The 18,887-nt window shown below is 39.9% G+C and overlaps 1 protein-coding gene across 1 annotated transcript in view; it reads right to left on the reverse strand.

The window, feature by feature from the left end:
* Positions 1-9,001: 9,001 nt before the first annotated feature.
* Positions 9,002-18,887, reverse strand: part of TDRD9 (tudor domain containing 9) — a 68,024-nt gene continuing 58,138 nt past the window's right edge. The window contains exons 28-36 of the mRNA XM_009328344.1: positions 17,921-18,181; positions 17,312-17,461; positions 16,137-16,207; positions 15,645-15,754; positions 15,407-15,503; positions 14,574-14,712; positions 13,354-13,463; positions 10,406-10,478; positions 9,002-9,097 (exon numbers count right to left, since the gene is read on the reverse strand). Coding sequence (XP_009326619.1) covers positions 9,002-9,097; positions 10,406-10,478; positions 13,354-13,463; positions 14,574-14,712; positions 15,407-15,503; positions 15,645-15,754; positions 16,137-16,207; positions 17,312-17,461; positions 17,921-18,181 — 1,107 coding nt within the window. The remainder of the gene's footprint in view (positions 9,098-10,405; positions 10,479-13,353; positions 13,464-14,573; positions 14,713-15,406; positions 15,504-15,644; positions 15,755-16,136; positions 16,208-17,311; positions 17,462-17,920; positions 18,182-18,887) is intronic.

Genomic DNA, 18,887 nt, shown 5'->3' on the forward strand with positions numbered 1-18,887 from the left:
TATTATTATTATTATTATCATCATCATATTATTATCATTATCATTTTAATTCAATTATTAAACTGTTTTTATCTCAACCCACGAGTTTTTCTCACTTGTGCTCTTCCAATTCTCTCCCCCATCCCACCGGGGTGTGGGGGGAGTGAGCGAGCGGCTGCGTGGTGCTTAGCTGCCGACTGAGGTTAAACCACGACACCCGCTCAAGTTGACTGTACATCAATGCTTAGCGTGAGGTAAGTACAAGAATTATGTAATACAATGCTAGAAGGTCTAAATTAACTAGAACTGGATTTATAGTTGGCAAGCAGTCACGCGAGACTATATTGCTGTAGCAGGAAAGTACAGAGGAAAAAAAATTAAGGACTGTCTCAGTTCAAATAAATTGAAAAACAGTAACTTGAAATCTGGCAGCAATAAAATTAAGACAAAAGCTTACATTTTAATATGAAAATAATAATCATAGCACCATTGGTGGATGCTTTCAGAAGCACGACACAAAGTTTTGAGTTGAACTTGCTATCGTGCATGTACACATAGAGGAAGTATGCAAGAAGTCCTTTCTGTTCCGATTCTAGTCTGCGACACGAAGGTTTACAGCACGGTATTGCAAAGCATCCGTCCCTAGAAGCGTTTTGCTATCGTTCATGTACTCCAGCTGAAAGCATCCATTTAGCACGTGTGAAAATCTGACTTCCAGAAGCACTCGTGTATTCTCCGGAAGCTCCCAAGTATCACAGACTGTGCTTCCCTGGGTATATTCCTCATCCTGTAGCGCTGGCATCCTAGCGGGGTGGGGGTGGGGGGTGTCTCCACTAATGTATTCGCTTCAGTAACTATTCTAATTTTAGGACTTGCTATCAGCAGCAATCACTTTGGTTTTTTCCCCAGTGTGTTTTCTACCTCCCTATCTTCTACTCCATAAATAAAATCCAAGAAGTATCTATCCCTTAGAGAACACGTAAAATAGTCAGGTTTAAAGTGCGCCTGTTCTGTTCCCAACTTAACTGGTGACCGGGCAGGAGGAGTCTGCTTGCACACGATTGCTACCCAGACCGAGTAACACTGGTTCAAGAGAGAGCCAACGTTTTAAACTAGAGGAAGCAGAGGAACTCCCTACAGCTGTTCTCTGCGATCTCTTGGAGTAGGTGCTGCGGAAGATACTGTCCGCATCAAGAATTCTAATTGAATCTTACCTACTTTCCTGTCTTTTAAATGTGGGCTTTCTGTCCTTATTAGAAAGACAGACCAAAAAAGCCCCAGAGAGAGATATGTATCCTCTGTGCTGTTCATTTACTGAGTATGCAGTCTAGATTTTCACCACTAACAGACCCAAAAGAAGAGCTTTGTGAACGTTGAAATATTGCCGACAGCTGTACCGTTCCTTTTTTAAATACAGGTATCCAGGGAGAGTTACCCCTGGGTGTTTTATTCTCTGTTTAGGAAGAAAACAAAATGGGCAAAGTGAAAGATTTAAAAACCCTCCATGGAGTGCCTGAAGACCAAATACAGGAGGGAAAAAGGAAACCGTCGCGGTGGTGTGTTTGTGGAACACCTGGGGCTCATCGCTCTGACCGGCACGGAGAGGAGACAAGTTTCACAAGCGTTGCACGAGAAGGACGTGAACTCATCCAACCGTGAGAGGCGAAGTCTTGATTGCAGTTTTTGAAGGAGAAAGCAGTCTCTGCACTTTTTGAAGGGTAAGAGGAAACGGATACCTGCATTTGGAGCACGCTGTTTACCTCCCTCCTTCCCCCGAACCAAGCGACATCCCCGCTGCTCTCTGTCGCCAGGTGACTCACTGGGAGGGAGGGAGGGAGGGAGGGAGGGACTTGCTTGGGAGAAGGAGTGAAGGCCATAACCCTTCAGGAAGGCATGTGGTACATGCAGCTCACTCCTGCCCCGCTCACCTCAACCTGCCTGCCGGCTCACCCGCCCCGACGGAGAGCCCCACAGTGAGCACCGGCTCTCAAGCTCTGCTCTCTGCCCCTTTGGAAAAGGCCCCAGGGTGCCCCACGGGCTCAAGAGCGAGCCAAGAGCTCATCCCCGTGCCAAGAAACGGCTGCCACGACCTCCCCGTCATGGGGGTGTGCAGTCCCCAAGGGGGCGACTCCCCTCCCTTGAACGGGGGACCTCCGGGAGGGTCCTGTCCCTGTCCCGCAGGATGGAAGAGCTCCCTCAGCAGAGGGAGCGACCACCGCACCCTCTGCTTCCCCAAGGGATTTAAGTCATAGCATCTCCCAGACTAGACGTTTCTGGAGCTCGAGTGAAAGCTAGATACAGGAGCATCGGACGGAGAGGAGAGAAACACCTACCCGTGCGGCTGCGCTCGGTGCCTAAGAAAACAGCAATCTATCTTTCTACAGGTTCACCGGACAGTCTCAGAGGCTGCCTCTTCCCTCAACGCTCCTTTGGAGGATTAATACCTACCTTTCTCCTTCCTCAGATACAGCCTCTTTGCCTCAGGTTTCTTTCATTTATTAGCCTCTTTGGAGTTTCGTCTGCTTTTCTCCAGGTTTTTTTACAGAAAGGAAACTCCAAATCAAACTATACGTTGACGGTGGGGTTTTTTGTTTGTTTTTCTGTTCAGTTCTATCCCTTTCTACAGGCTAAGGTAGACAAAAAGCCCCCTGTTACTATGCCCCTTGAAAACGCGCTGATTAGTTTCAAAAACCAGTCTCACTCCTGTCACAGTCTAGGCCAACACTCGTATCCCGGTTTAAACTGTGATTCTATCATTTATCCTAATTCACGTGGCCTTGTTCTGACATTTGTACGTAGACTGGCACCTCAACTTAATCTGTCTTAAGGAGCGTGGCAGATGTACGCAGTCCTCATCGTGGCACGCTGTTTCTGTCTGAAATATACACAGGGGAACGGAGCCCCAGGAATAGGCTGCCTCGCCTAAAACTTAAATAGTTCAGCAGTTTCAAGGACCAACCCAGGTATCTCCAGAGCTACAGCTCTAAATTTATCCAGGGAGGCTCCCCTTTCCCCATCTGCATTTAAGCAAAGGCTAGCTACTTCCTATTCAATAAAGTAAAGTTGGGGGGGAGGCCCTGAAAATCTCACTATTGATTGCACACAACGGTGTTTTTCTTTCCCAAGATCATATAAACTCACGGCAAACCTCAGTTTTAGAGAGAAGTCTCACCTTCGGTTAGCAAGCTGCAGCATTTCTGTAGTTTCTCCAAGGCAATTCTTTTCACTTGGACCATCATCTGTGCGAGTGTTTCAACACTCCTTTGTCTCGCTCAGTTCTCATTCTGGGCACATCAGAGTTACGCCAAAGCGAGGTGGTTAGCGTAAACAAACCTGAGACATCTGACCACGGGTTAAGCAGGGCAGAGCCTGTTGTGACCGCACTCGTTGTGCTCGATAAAGTCACCCGAGGGTAAAGTCTCCATCCCTTCATTACTCAAATTCCACCTCCTGCCTTCCTCTTCCTGTTAACTGTCAACTCTCTACGTCCGTGCTGTAAAAAAAGCTCGCGCAGAATCCACGCGCAAGCTTTAGAAATGGGTACCTCAGGTGCCTACAACAGCACGACCGCGCTAGAGAAGATCAGCGTTTCTAAAGCAAACGTATGCACTCACCTGGGCCTCTGAAAATCACGTACAGTTAAAAACGGACAGCGCTGTTTTCTTTGGAAACAAATAACTTTAAATTGGGGTCCACAATCACGTTAATTGCTACACTCACCCTCGCCGCAGAACGCGCAGACTGCCATTTTGCAAGCGTCCACAGTCTCAGCAGGAGATCTGTAGGGTTCGTTCAAACTACCCACATCCCTACGAACACGCTTTTTGGGGAAGGAAATGTGAAAATCCTAACCTGCCTGCTTTGTGATCGGTGCTGAATCTCCACAAGGAAGGCCGAACACATTTGAAATTGCTCCATTTCGCAACGACACGTATATGAAAGGCTAGCATTACTCCTGCCCTTGATTCCCTATGGCAAACCGGAGTGACTGAAATGTCCAGGTTTGTTACTTATTTTTAATAACGGCACCCTTTTCTCTGTCGCTGTGTAAAAGCGTTGGCCGTAACAATATGATTACACCGAAGTAACTGTAGAGCAAGCGCTCTCAAGCACTATGAAGAATGAATTTAGGAACCAGAGATGACATTTCTCTAACCTTTTGGCAACCTCTGTGTATGGAGTAAAACAGCTGGTATAGTTGATAGAAAGAGGATTTTAGGTCAACGGCGCTTTGAAAAGAAGCAAAAACGGAAGCTGGAGCTAGGAAGAAGTCTGGGCACTCCAGGCACCATCTGACTAGCCACAGCCTCTCCCCCCCGAGATGCACAGCAGATTCTTTTCTGTTCCCCGGCTCCCCTATCAACCTCTACCAAAATGCTTTACGGGTGGCCCTTAGATACGGAAACCCCTAAGCAGAACCCTGAAGCTTAGCTATGTGGTCGGTCTCTGACCAATCCTCGCCTTCCCCTGCCGTTCACCTTTTGCAACCACCAGCTCAGGAGGAAAGTTAAACGTTCTTGCTGCTTTCTTCATTTTTCATCGTTTTCCCTGCCTTCAACACTCTTCTGCGGTCAAGAATTACCCTCCGCCTTCATCTGCCCACTGCACAATCAAAACCATTCCAGGTTTTGAATTCTTTTTGAATTTTGAATTCTTTAAAGCAGGCCTAAGATCATTCAGCATTTATGAAGAGTCCATCACCTTCATAAATATTAGTTAAATAAATCAGAATTTTAAGACTAGAAAAGGTCATTATGATAGCATAGCGTGAACCGTATACCACAAATCGGAGAACGTACTGACAGTCAGTCTTAAGCACGCATCACGGACGTGGGACCAGCATTCCCTCGTTCGTTATGGACAGGCTCACACAAATTTACACACAATAAATTCAGAAGCACATCCTGAGACCTTTTGGTCCTCTAAGCTACCCCAGTCCTTGACCGGCATTTAACTACTGGAGACATTAGCACTTCTCATTTTTAAAATCCAATTTCCCTCATTATAGGCACTCATTTATCAGATAATGGGTAACAGGTTGTTTCAGCCTTGTCTACATATGCTTTTGGAAAAGCCTCGTTATCGCAGCATCAGAGAATGGTTGAGGTTGGAAAGACCTCTGGAGGTCATCTGGTCCAACCCCCTTGCTGCCCAGGACCGTGTCCAGATGGCTTTCGAGTTATCTCCAGGGATGGAGGCTCTACGACCTCCCTGGGCAACCTGTGCCAGTGCTCGGTTGCCCTCACAGTGAAAAAGTGTTTCCTGATGTTCAGACGGCACCTCCTGTGTTTCAGTTTGTGCCCATTGCCTCTCGCCCTTGCCCTGGGCACCACTGAAAAGAGCCAGGCTCCATCTTCTGCATATACTTGATGGGGTAGTGATGCTGAATGCAATCAGCTGGCTTGGGCTGACCCAACACTGTGTTCATAGTAGCTTAAAGAACTCAAGAGATTATGAACATATTTTCTTGTCAGTGAGGGATAGTAATGTTACCATTGTCTCTTGGGGCAAGAATGACAGACCTCAAAACTAAGGCTAAAATTGTTCCAGCCCAAAAAATTCCATATCACTGTCTGTTGTGACACCCTCGCAAAGAGAAATTGATAAACTCTCAGGTACAGCATATTCATCACTCCGCTTTAGGCTTCTCAAATTTCCTCAGGAGTCAAAGGTTTCATATAATGCCTCCTTGAGCTGTAGGTTCCAAAAGGTATTGCATTTCACAAGCTCTATCATTTTTTAACACTATCCTTTATTATTATTTAATGATCTGAAGACTAAACGAATAGCCTGGCAGGCAAAAGTCTTCTGTGAATCTCATTTCTTTGTTCTAATCCAGATGTAACCAGTATAAGTTATTTCAGTGCAAGATTTCAGTGTAAAGCAAAAGAATATCTGGGCTATTTCCTAAATCTATTATCAGCTCAAATTATTCATAATTAATTGAAGTTCTTTTCAGGTACTAATTTACAGAAGAAATGAGAAGTCACTGATTATGTAGCAACTAGAGGGTTTTTTAGGGTGCATTTGTCCATAATCACATCCAGCTACTGAGGTGCACACACCTTATGTTCTAGTTGGAATCCTTTTGGCCAGGAGTACCTGTATTTGCGTGGCATGCCTGCATCCTGGAAGTCCTACACTTCCTACAGAAGACCTGAGGGCAGAAAACACCAGCTGTGCCTGCACCTCCTTTCAACTGCAGAATCCTATATAAGCAGAGTTATGAGGCAGTACAAGAAGAGAGTAAGACAAGAAACACAGACTACATATCCTGAACAACTCTCTCTGGTGTAGACTTCGTTAAATGACATCTCATTATATTAGTGTTCATCCACGCTATGTAATTCTGCTATTGCTGATTCCAGAATGGTTCAGTCACTGATGGAATCATTAATCTGACCTGTTACAGCATCTTTAAAAGGATATGTAAATAATATTCTCCACCCTTGTATCTGCCAAAAGGAAACACTTGGGAAAGGGTAAAAATGGACATTCTTTCAGTATATTTTCTCAGGTTCTAGAATTCAGTGGGGTAGGGAATTTGAGTTCCTCAATTTTAACAGCTATTGAAGGATCTGCCTTCCCTGGAGTTCCGATTCCTTTTTGTATTTGTTTATATATTTGGTTTCTAGCACAGCCTGTGGCAGTAAATTCCAAAATTCATTACATGCAATGGCAAAAAAGTCCTTTTTGATTTAAACCTGCTACCCGATTTCATTGTAGCTGTGGGGGAAATTATGAATAGGAGTGAATCCAAGTTTTCAGACTTGAGAAGCACCTATCAATACAATTTGTCACTTTACCATTACTATTGGAGGCATTCAAGAGGGTTAATTGACCATTTATAGATTCAAATATTTCTATCTTGGACTCAGTGATGGAAGAAATACATAAGTGTGGATGATCACTAATAAATTGTGGTAAGTGAAATCTCATTCTGCTAGATATTGGTGAGCACCTGGAGATAAAAGGAATCTTGACAAGCAGCCGTGGCCTTTTTCTTATGGAAGTAACCCCTGAAAGGCACAAGGTTGACTGGCATCAGGTCTATAGCCATACAAAGACACTACTATTTTACAACACTTCTTTCTCCGGTGCTACATACTATTAACCTTGAAGAGAGAAATCCTGAAGCTGTTTGCCTTAAACCTGTTTAAGTGACTCTGCAATGCTGTTGAAACCTAAATCAAACAATAAAATACAACTGCTGCTTTTGAAATATTAGTACTACATTTTCATCTGGCAATAAATAACATTTCCCAGCAGGACTAACTTGTAAGATGTTTCCTTCAAGGATAATCTATCATGTATCACATCTGCAGTCTTCTTATGTACCCAGGACAAAATTGGGAGCTCATAAGAGTTAATACACAGTTCTCATTTCTCAATTGACCAGTGGCAGGTTATGGGTTATTGGACTGTGGGAGAGTTAGCATTATCTACTCCTCTCATCATAAGGACGAGAATAAAAACCTTTCGGTTTTATTAGGACATGAGCCATTAGAGAGTACCCCTTCTTTACTGAAAGCATTACAACACGCAGTAGTCGTTCAAAGGGGAACAAGCAGCACATCAGTAACCCCCAGCAGGTGGCACCACAGGCACACGAACAGACCAGGACACACAAGCCACAGAATTAAAAAAAAGAATACAGAAAATATATTCTATTCCTCTCAACTCTCAATTTCAGTGTTGCTTATGAGCAATCATGGTATGTTACATTATTTATATCATGCCTTTTGGTATTACCAAGTTACCTTTTCCTACAGAAATTCCCATCGCTAATAGGCAAAGCAAAGATTTGACATTCTGCCTGTTTCATTTGCCCCCAAAGGTGTTTAACTACAACACTTAATTTGCATACAACACTCAGCTGAGAAATACTGTTGTCTAAGCCACTTGAGATGAATTTTTCTATTAAACCTATCTCACTATATAAAGTATGATGTTTTATAATTCACAAGGATTAGTAAAATGGGTCTAAGGAAGTATTGCTTATAATAAGCCACCGAAATTGCCTATTATACAGTTGCCCCTCTGTTTAAGTACAGCTTAAAATAATTCCTTAGTTTAAGCATCCCCTTATTTTCCCCAAATCTGCCACTTTATGGTTACCATTGATTCTGTCTGTTCTTCAGAGGACAACTAGATATTACACGATCTTCAAATCACTGAGTGAATAGTGAAAAGATTAATACTTTTCCATATACTGGTTTTGTATTCATGTATTTCATGAATGCAGTCACATACCATTAATAACTAAATTTAGCTTTTATTAAGCATGACCACACAACAGAAGAGACAAATACATTTTATTTCACTTCTGCATTTTATTCTGAAACCACTGACCTCATTTTTAGGACTTAAGATCTCACGGGCAAAAATAAGAGGAAAGGATGAAACAAAGGTGCCATAAATCGGTAATTCAAAAGCATTCTTTTGCCATACAGGAAAAGAAATCATGTATTATATTTTGCTGTATGAAAAATTAATGAAAAAATCTTATTCAGTGTATGAAGTTATATTTTGGATCAGAACATAATCTAGATCATCAGTTTCCTTTGACCTCTAGTTTTTGGTTAAGAAAAACCCCAAACACCTTTGCTGTACGGCTTTTTGAAAAACTAATGACAAAGAAAACATGAAAATGCAACTTGCAGTTAAAGACAAAAAAATCATGCCCCATGGCTTACGAGCTTTTAGACAGAAAGTGAACAACTGAACTTAGATTTGCTTTGTCTTCACGTACCGTGTGATAAATCTGCTCAGAAGTATTATTAAAATGAAAATTGCATCGTGCTTTAAGTCAGTTTGTTTTATGAATAAACTCCTCTGCTCTAGGTCAGCAAACCGTAGCTTTTAAAAAAAACATTAACATATTCCAAACTGTATTTTAGTACACTTACACTAATCTTACAAAACGGTCTTGCAAAACAAACATCCAAGGGTTATAGAGAAGACAAAAGTAATTTTTAGACTAGTTGTAATACCTCTTCCTCTGAAAGACTTCTAGAAATACTTAAACATTCAACACAACAAGCCTATGTAGCTGATAAAGACCATCTCCTCCTTCATGCTGCTTTTCAGACTGGTCAATGATATGCTGAGAATCCACCTAATCAAAAGAAGCAAGATGAAAGTCAGAAGGCATTCTTAATAATGCTTTCCTATATAACATAGTTAAGGAAAAGGGTTTTGAAGAGTTTTGACAGTTTCAAATCATACAGACATTTCAGTTCCGTGCCACACATTTCAACATAAGAGCCAGTACTATAAAATGTTGTATCTCATGGTTTGCCTGAGTCAGACTACTATTCCACAATCAGTTCCAAAGCATTACAGGTAGTATTTTATGTGATGACGTAAGAAAGATGTCCTGAGATTCTTCAGACTTCAGATGCAGTGGGGAAAGTCCTAATCCAAGGCCTATACGTTAACTTCTTATAAAAAGCTAAACATCAATATAACTGAATAGGAGATTATCTATCAGGATAACTGCATTTGAAATATGAAAACAGAAACACTTTAGCTTAAGGCAGTATATCAGGACACACTCTAACCCCTCAGTGAATGCCTACTAGAAATATGTGCCCTTGGTGCTCATTCACTGTTGTCAATTTTTTCAAGAAAAGAGACCTAAAGCCCTCATTTATGAGCCTCAGGGTGGGAGAGGCACAGGGAGGGGGTGTGTGGAAATCTTACTCCTGCACTCACTAATTCCTTGCCCCCTTTTAATTAAGAAAATGCCCTTGTTCATCAGGAAATCTAGTTGCCTGCAGAGGCCCTTACAGAAAGAAAGGTAAGATTTCTAACAGAGCAGGAAGCTAGACTTTTCAGCTTTACAAAACCCTCCCAGATATCGAGAAAACTGCCCTCTATCTGATCCCAGCACATTCATTCTAAAGCAAGCTACAATTCTGTGTGCTTAAAAGCGAAAAGCCACCTGAAAGCACAGCAACCCAAAACAAAACTAAAATGCACAAGAAAAATGTATCAATCTTTTTCTTTTAGGCCACAGCTGCTTCATAGAAAGAAGAATACAAAATTTTAACTTCCAACAAATGTAAAGTTGCCTTTACAATGTCTCTCAACTTAAAAATCACAAAGTGCTCTGTTTGAAAAGGCTAAATATTTGTATATACAAAATTAAAAAACAAAACACCCAACAAACTAAATACAGAAATAGGATTATCAGTAGAAGCTGATGTATACACAACAGTTCTTACGCCTTAAATTTGACTCTACAGTGCTTTCGGATTCTTTAAATTTAGTACTTTTTCCCCTCCCCAGGCTTAAAAAAAGACATCCTTCCAAAGGAAATTCTCCCTTTGACCACTCTTAACTAACTGTACTGGGGTAACTAACTACTCTTTTTAAGGGAAAAAAAAAAAAAAATTAAAAAAAATTATCTTTATACCCTTACCTGATTCCATGCATATGGCTTCTCATACCACGTAGGAACAATTGTATCTCGAGGTTTTGATTTGCAGATTAAGCTGAAATGACATAAAAATAGCCTTAAGAAATACACTTGTATTTGATTAATTATAAATACAAAAGAATTTTTAATTAGATACAACTAGGCATTTACAAGGGGTCTGTGCTGAAGGGAATCTTAATTTCCTTGTTAATCTAGTCTGATTTGTTCACTTCTCTGCAGTTTGCCTCTCTAGTTTAAGAATTCAAAATACAAATTTTCACAGGGACATTAAGTGTATCAGAATGTATTTGCTTTTGAAGAAAATAATGTTTTTTTAATTTACAAAGTACTAGAATTTGCAACTGTCATTTATTCCATAAGTTTTATGCGCGCTTATTCACTAGAATGTATAATACAGCTATTTTTAGGGCATTTTGTTCTGCATGACAACTCACAAAAATTACATTGTCTGTCTGCTCCAGTTATTTCCTCAAGCTGTGCAAAGTACAACAGTAGTAGACTTTAATTAATGCTGTCTAGATGTGTTTTTCAAACACTCATTTTAGTCTTAAGTGGTGGTGACATGTTGTAAATACAACTAGCTTTCAAAAAATGGAAAAAACTTATGAAAGACTGTTCAGGCTAAATTTTTACATATTTACTCTTACTAATAAAATTTTTTTTCCAAGACGTAAAACAAAGTACATCAGAAAAAGAAAATTCAAAATCAAGGAAGATTTTACACAAAGGAAAAGAAGATATCATGACAATAACCAGATTGTCTCTTCCTTTGAAAAGGTAAATAAATAAAAAATTTTAGAAAAATTAGCTGTAGGATCGTTGGAACAGAATCAGTAAAAGCACAAAGATTCTAAGAGAGAAAACGCTACCACAGAAATATATAAAATCCTAAAGAAAAAAAAGCCCAGAAGGCTGATGAGTGACTGAGTCAGGCAGTCAGCATTGACTGAGCCTGAGAAGACGTCAACGCTGAGGACCTCTGCCAAGGAGCTGCGCAGGCTGCTCCTTCCCCTCCCACCCGGCTGGAGATGTCTGATCAATCAACCCAAAAAAGGTGCCGAAACAGTAGCAAGTATCCACATGTCTAAAGAAATAGCAGTGACATTTTTGTGCCTTGAATTTAGCTTGTAAGTGTTGATGTCCAAGTATGAGCTCCTGTTACTGTCACAGTCACCTTCAGAGAGGTTTTGTGGCTTTGCTTCTTTCTGCCTATCCACTTTCCTTGACTTCTCCCTACACTCATTATCACATGAGTCACGCTAAACATCTTCATTCAGCTTTGAAGTCTAAACATGGTGCTACATGGCAGTGTCCAAAGGCAACGCAGACACCAGCCGGCCTGAGGTACTTGGACACAAACAGGAAATGAAATATTGCATCAGCAGTATGCTTGACAGCTGGTATTTTACCAGGAGTTTTGCAGACGTGAAATGCAAAGGAGCACTGGTGCTCCTTAGGTTGAAAGCACAAGCAGTGTGCACCTCTGAGGTACAGCCTTTGTGAAGCTGTACCGCCACTTTCTGGATGTACACACAACCCACTGCAACAGCTGGCTCAAAGCTGCCATGTCTCAGAAAAGAGCAGCTGACCCACTGGCGGCATGCACAGTGTAGCACTCAAAACAAAAATAATCACTTCGCTCCCTTGTCAGATCCAACATGTCTGCTGGTCACCTAACATAATAGGTATCTCCACATCTCTGGCAATTGTTTATGCTCTTTTGATTTCATTTCCAGTGCCTCAAAAGGTAAGGCTGACTCCCCACACTTGTTAATTTATTATAAAATGCACCACAATGAATTTTCTTTCAAGTTTTGGAAATAAGAAGTATGGGTACTTGCTTTCAACTAAAGGCAACGTAACAGATTTGTTTCACAGCTGGGGGAAAAAAAATCAACTGAGCAGATACATTAAAAAAAACAAGAAACACCTGAAAACTCAGCATAAACAGCTGCTTTGATAATCATTTTGATAACCTAGGGTAAAGGCAGCTGGGCTTAAAAGCTTCTGATCTTTATCAGCATGAGGAACTGCCTCACTTTGGCACACAGTTACTTTAGAAAAGCTCTATTCACGAAAAAGGTCACATTTCCTAGAGATGAGGCCAATACTAGAGACCATAACAAAACTCTTAATTCATGGCTGAGCCAGAGCTCTTTTTGAAATCTGTTCAGTATAGAGCCAGGTAAGGATAAGAGAAGTCTACTGATGATACAGACAGCACTAAAATGCACACTACATTTACCGACAAGGAAAGATTTTTCACAGCATGCTCGGCAGTGGCAGACATTAGAAGGAGTGTTACAGGGATACTTCATTGAACTGGCTCCCCCGAACACCTCCCACACACCGCAAGCTGAAAAAGTTCTCAAGACTGGCCACACTGACTCACAACAGTCTCTTCAGAACCACTGCTTCAGTTACGAGAAGTAGGGAGGCCTGCTGGAAAAAAAAGGCAGGCAGCCTTACTTCAATTCCTAAGTCAACCTGGGACTTCCAGCAATTAACTTGGCCAACACTTATCCTACACAGGTCTGTTGAGGGAGGAAAGGCAGCACACACAATTCAAATTTAATGTATAGGGAGAAAGAATTCTAAATCCTTCTGCACTCATGCCATAGGACTTTATTAGCTTTGTCCTGGGTGCCCAAAGCAAAGATACATCAGAACTGGTATCCTGTAGAACAGGTTTTACAGTCTAGGCTTTATGACTCTTAAGCGATCAGGCTTCCCTGAAGAACCAGTGCTTCCACAAGAAGTCTGAAGTTGTTGAGTATACTGCTTTATAAATAAAGTAAATGAAATGCATCACTAAATGAGAACATATATTATTTCCCCAAAGCCTAATCTGAGCTATGCTTCAAGCAGTCACTTATTTTGTTTTTGCTGAGACTATGAAACAGAAGATCTTATTTCTACAAAATTATTACCATAGAAGTTTCTGACGAACGTTTTCCTGCAGCTGTGTCATTCTCTCTTGTCCAGAACACACTGCACATTCACAGAGCAGCTTATTAATGGCTGTTCTTAGGATGTTTATCTGTGAAAATACCAGTGACAGAATATAAAGCACTCTAAACCAGCACTAGTTCTGTATTATATGTACTGGCATGAAGGTGGTCGTGGCACCCATACCACCGAACTTCAACTGGAATATTATTAACATAAGCAAAACCATCTGAAGTTTTAGAAACACTTCTTCCTCCAGATGCATCTCTGCTGGTCAAAGACATTAATGTTCAGCCACTCGATATCACAATCTTCAAGGTTACTCAGATATGCCATAAAACACACAGGCTACCACTTGCCTGGATTTTTTCCAACGCAGAATTCCTTCTGTAAAAGTCTGAAGGATTTTCTCTACCTGTCCATAATTTTCACATGCACAACAACTTGGTGTTACCATTCTGGCTAAGGTGTCATGAATACAGACATCACTCACACCAAGTCAGTGCTTTCAGAAAACAACAGCTCACAGATACGTGCACCAGCACGTCCACCGTGTCCTTAAAAAGCCTCTAGAAACCACTGGTCATCACCTAATGTACCTGCCCTGTATATAAAACTAATCAGGGCATGTGAGGTTCTTCACTGTCTAAAGCACATGTCAAATCTGAAGCACAGGTCAAGTACAGCTTACTGACCTGCATAACAGAGTATATGTACATACTTCCCTCTGACAGATCTCTGTCTACAAGTTGCAAGAAGGCTGTAATGAGGAATACAGGGGGGTTTATTGTTTGGTTGGTTTATCTGCTCTGGGAGAAGTAGCTTGATACAGATGACTTAGAGCTGTAAAATCAAACTGAAGATTGAAAAGTAGTAATGCTAGGCTGATCAGTAAAAACCACAATAATCCTAAGAACATAACTAACAAGTACTGACATCCAATTAGTGCAAAACTGATGCTTTTGTTTTGAAAAGTGTACAATGTATTGTTCTATAATATTTTATTTTGTTCAAAGAGTACGGAGAGGGTAACTTTTCTGATAAGAATCCAAGGTTATAAACAGGTAGCACACTAAAAAGAAAAAAAACAAAACCCACAGCTTAAAATAAGTTTTCTTATTAACTCTACGAGTTAACAAGCTCTGATGCACTGAATTCTACTTAACTCCTACTGTAGCAAAAATTCTTATGCATGTTTTACCTCTGTTATGTCTTCCATTCCAAAATGCACATCAAATGTCAGCTCCATGTCATTTTCTGGAAGCAGTGGAGCCCCACAAGTCTGACTCCAACCCAAACCACACAGAACACCAGTAAAATACTTCCCACTTTTATCAACCCTATACAAAAACAAAGAAAACAGTCTCACCTAGCGATGAAGAAAGTAAACTCATGTGAAGACAAATGTAAATGAATTTGTCTAAGCCTTGCCAAGCAAGATACAGGTGTTTTAGAGAAGCTAAAACAATCGAGAGGCATTCACACCTAGTCATACTGTTTTTTTTTAAATATAGTGATGAAACAAAACTAAAGTTCTGGTTATGAAAACATATACTCATAAAACTTAAAAAGAAAATCATACATACACAAAATGAAACTTTAATTAAGGAAAGCTAGCTTCGCTATGTTGAAATGACAGTCTACAGATACAAGAATTTAAATAAAACACAACAGTAATGCAACTGCCAGAACTCAGCTTTTACAAAAATCACACAAGTTCCTCTCCTCACGAAGGTTTAAAACTTGCCCAGTTCTACAAGTTCATCTTCCTAGGCTTCCAGCACGATTGTCAGGAACTGTATTGCCTTATCATGAGGGTAGAGCCTGCAGCACCAATTCATAAGTACATGAAACAAGTTATCTTAGCTACATACTATACTAAAACTGATAAGAGATACAAGAATTACATGAACAGGAAGAGAATATGCTAAATGCTGAAAAGCAGAGCAAAACAAATCTGTCATCAACTTGTGAAGGTCCTTGAAAAACCCCCACCAAAACAAAATACCACCACTTTTTAAAACGCATGAATACCTGAGTTCTATAGCAGGAGCAAACAGCATACTGAGGAGCGCAAGCAGGCCAGGAATAGGAGGCATCAAAGATGTTTCCTCTAAAATCACAGTAGATCCTGTCACCAAAAAAAAAAAAAGAGTATCTAATGAAAATGAAACCTCAAAAAGATGTAACCAGTGACATATTTACTTGTAGAACTATTCACATAAAAACAAAAGTCTAGAGAAACTTTCCAAACATTTTTATTAAGCATTACCAGTTGCATTTGCTGATAAAGCAGCAGCAACCAACAATCGCTGAAAGGGATCTTCTGGAGCATCATGGACAACAACAGAGTTTATGCTTTCCTTTTGTATGAAAGCATTTCTGGGGAGGAGATAAGAAATGTTTTCAACGTTAAAAAACCAAAACCCATACAAACACGTAAAAAAAGAATTATTCTAAATTCACAATGCAACCTCAATGGATAGTAGTTACCGGCTGAAGATTACCTGAATAGCATTTAGCAGATGCATATGAAGGTTAATAAATAATCTCTAAGACATTAAAGCACCTTTAATAAAACTATTCTTAGAATTTTACATAGCAATAGTGTGCATATTAACACAATTCAGGCCTGACTACTTCAGTCTTTTCAATGAATAAAAACTCTAAAAATCTGTAAGAGTAACTAGGATGGTTTTTGCCTATTTATTGAAAGTAACAGCTGAGAACATGCCTATACTTCACAGTAAAAGCCTTCTCATACCTGAACTGGGATACTCTAGTCATACTGTAGCATTTTACTTCATAAGGACTGAACGGGCCAAGAACTGTTACCTTCAAAAAGAGAGAGAACAAATGACATGCTAGTTAGCCAGCACCTGGATCTCTCCAAATCAAAATCCTTTATAAATGAAAACCAAAACACATTTCAACATGTATTGAGCAACACTGAATTGATAAATTGATAAACACCCATCTAAAGCAAACTTTGCTTGTTGAGGCACCTAAACAAAAATAATGTATTTTCACAGGTGCTGGGGATTCACAACTTTCCTCTGGCTTAAAAAACACAGGTTCAGACTTCATAAAGCACCTAACAAAATCAGATCATTTTTGTTTACACGAGTAGGTCCTTAATCTTGAAAATATCTCACTTTATGAAAGTGAGTAGTTAAACAACATTACTCCTGTGGGTAAACTGAGCATGATTAGGTGCTTAAAAGCCTGAAATTTTGTCAGGTCTGAAATGGGAAAAGAATTAGAATGTAGACGAGACTTTAATTTGTAATCAGAATGCAGAACAGGGGACACATTTTCATGTTTTATATTCCAGCTTAGTAGTGACTAGATATCTCAAAATACATAAGTAAGAATAAATTCTGAGTTTGGAATTGGCAGTGGAAGAAACACCCACTGTTTCATTATTATCAGTTATTGGAGTGTTTGCTGCATCACCTATTCTAGCTGCTTACCTATTGCTAGCTGAGGAAGAATGAAACACTGTGTAGAGTAAAAACCATGTTTAAATTTTCTGAAGAATTGATAGGGTCATAATCTTGCTTTTTGCTGTAGCTTATGTAATGAAGACTACCACGTGTGGAAACACTGTGTTCAGTTTTTCAATTTTATCTTCATTCTGCAGTGGTTCGAAGTGCTGCCTTAGAATGCGCTAGAAGAGTCTGGTCACTTAGCTCTTAGGCTGTACTTCAAAACTTCGTTAAAAGCTGCAATAGCCTACCCTGACCTCGTTAAAAGCTGCAATAGCCTACTCTGCAATGGTGGTCACTTTACAGCTTTCTACCAACAGAAGGCAGAATGCGCTATGAAAGGCATCAAGTATGGTTTGGTTATTAAAGGTACTTTCAGTCTTCATCTCCATTGTAACAATGTGAGAAGCAGGGTCATGTAATGACATACCAAAACCACCACTTGAGTTACCTTATGAGTTGGCGCACCAGATTTATTGTCAGAAAACAAGTTTAACAATCTTTCAATAAGATGCTTTTCTTCCTCTCTTGAAGATACAGGCATTTTCTCTTCTTTCTTTACTTGGTCCAAAAATAATCCCTTGAGCAAATCATGGCTTTGCTACATAATAATGGAAGACTGTTAAAACCATGAAACAGGTATGTTTTTCAAAGTTTTACAAAAAAGGTCCTACACGAAGAACATGCATACTCACATACAAATACAAAAAACAATGTTCTTATCACCTTTCAGATTATATAAAACATAAAAATGGAAGACAGTTAAAACTATGAAACACATTTTTTCAAAGTTTCAACAAACAGCGGAGCAGTTCAATTGATGCCATTATCTCCTGGGAAACATCGCTTTCAAAAGGTGTCTCAAAGCAGCAATGCTTTTGGTCAACAGCTCAATACGAATTATGCACGCACATAAAAATATATTGTCCCATTCAAGTATTAATCTTGCCTAATCCTATGGCATTAGTCAAGACTTCAGCTCAACTTCTCAGGACTTCAGACAGCCTGAGCTGGAATGTATTAGTATAAGAAAAGTAGAAGCAGCTTACTCAATACATACTTGTGATTCGTATGATTCTTCTGCTAGTTCAGCATAACATTCTTCAATAAGCACATCTCGAATATTCACAAGTTCTTTGCACCTCGAGTAACGGAAAACATCCACATGCAGAACACTATGCACAAGTGAATACACCTTCACTAGAAGAGTATAGCCATTTACTAGCGAGGCAAATCTCTGGCTAGCACTGTAACTCCACCGTTCCCCATATACAAGAGATTTTGCAGATGGACGCATCTTGCATATCTTGAACTCTAAAGCCTAGAGCAAAAACATTGAAAACAATGCTTGCCTGAGTAGAGGATCAGCACGAAAACCTTTCATCTTCTCAACAAACTGATTTAATAACTATAAATGACTTCATAATTATTGCACTGGCTAATGTAAATTCCTAGGACTGCTGTAAAGCTACTGGCGAAATTCCTATTCCATCATTGCCATTGCAACTACGCTTTACATCTCCTATCACTTCAATATTGTACATAGTTGCTAATGAATCAGAGCAAACAGAGCATAAGTAAAAGATAATTTGGTATTAATTCACCATCCACATTAAAATCTTAGGAGCGTAGAGGTGTCTACTCTGGAAAGTAGTAGACACCTTTACAATCCACAGTTCTTTTCAACAAAGGTAACAGAAAACTTGGCAAGACCACTGCAGCTATTCTGTCCCTGGCAGGCAAGAGTAATTGAGTTCTCATTTAACCCGTTTCCACAATCACTATCTGTAATTATGTCTTTGAATGAATTTACAATAGAAAACCTGTTTTTTTTCTAGCCGGTCATTAAAACTGGTCATTAAAAGATTAGGCCTGAAGCAGAAATACATTTCCCTTTAATACATCTGAAGAAAACACAAAAAAGGATGCTTCTTGCCAAAATTAATTCTACTTATTTTTTAAAATCTATTATAAAAGAAAACCAAACAAAATTAACCCTGTTAAGACCTAATATTAAGAGATAAATA

This window comes from Pygoscelis adeliae, unplaced genomic scaffold, assembly GCF_000699105.1.
Source record: "Pygoscelis adeliae isolate BGI_AS28 unplaced genomic scaffold, ASM69910v1 Scaffold130, whole genome shotgun sequence".
NCBI lineage: Eukaryota > Metazoa > Chordata > Aves > Sphenisciformes > Spheniscidae > Pygoscelis > Pygoscelis adeliae.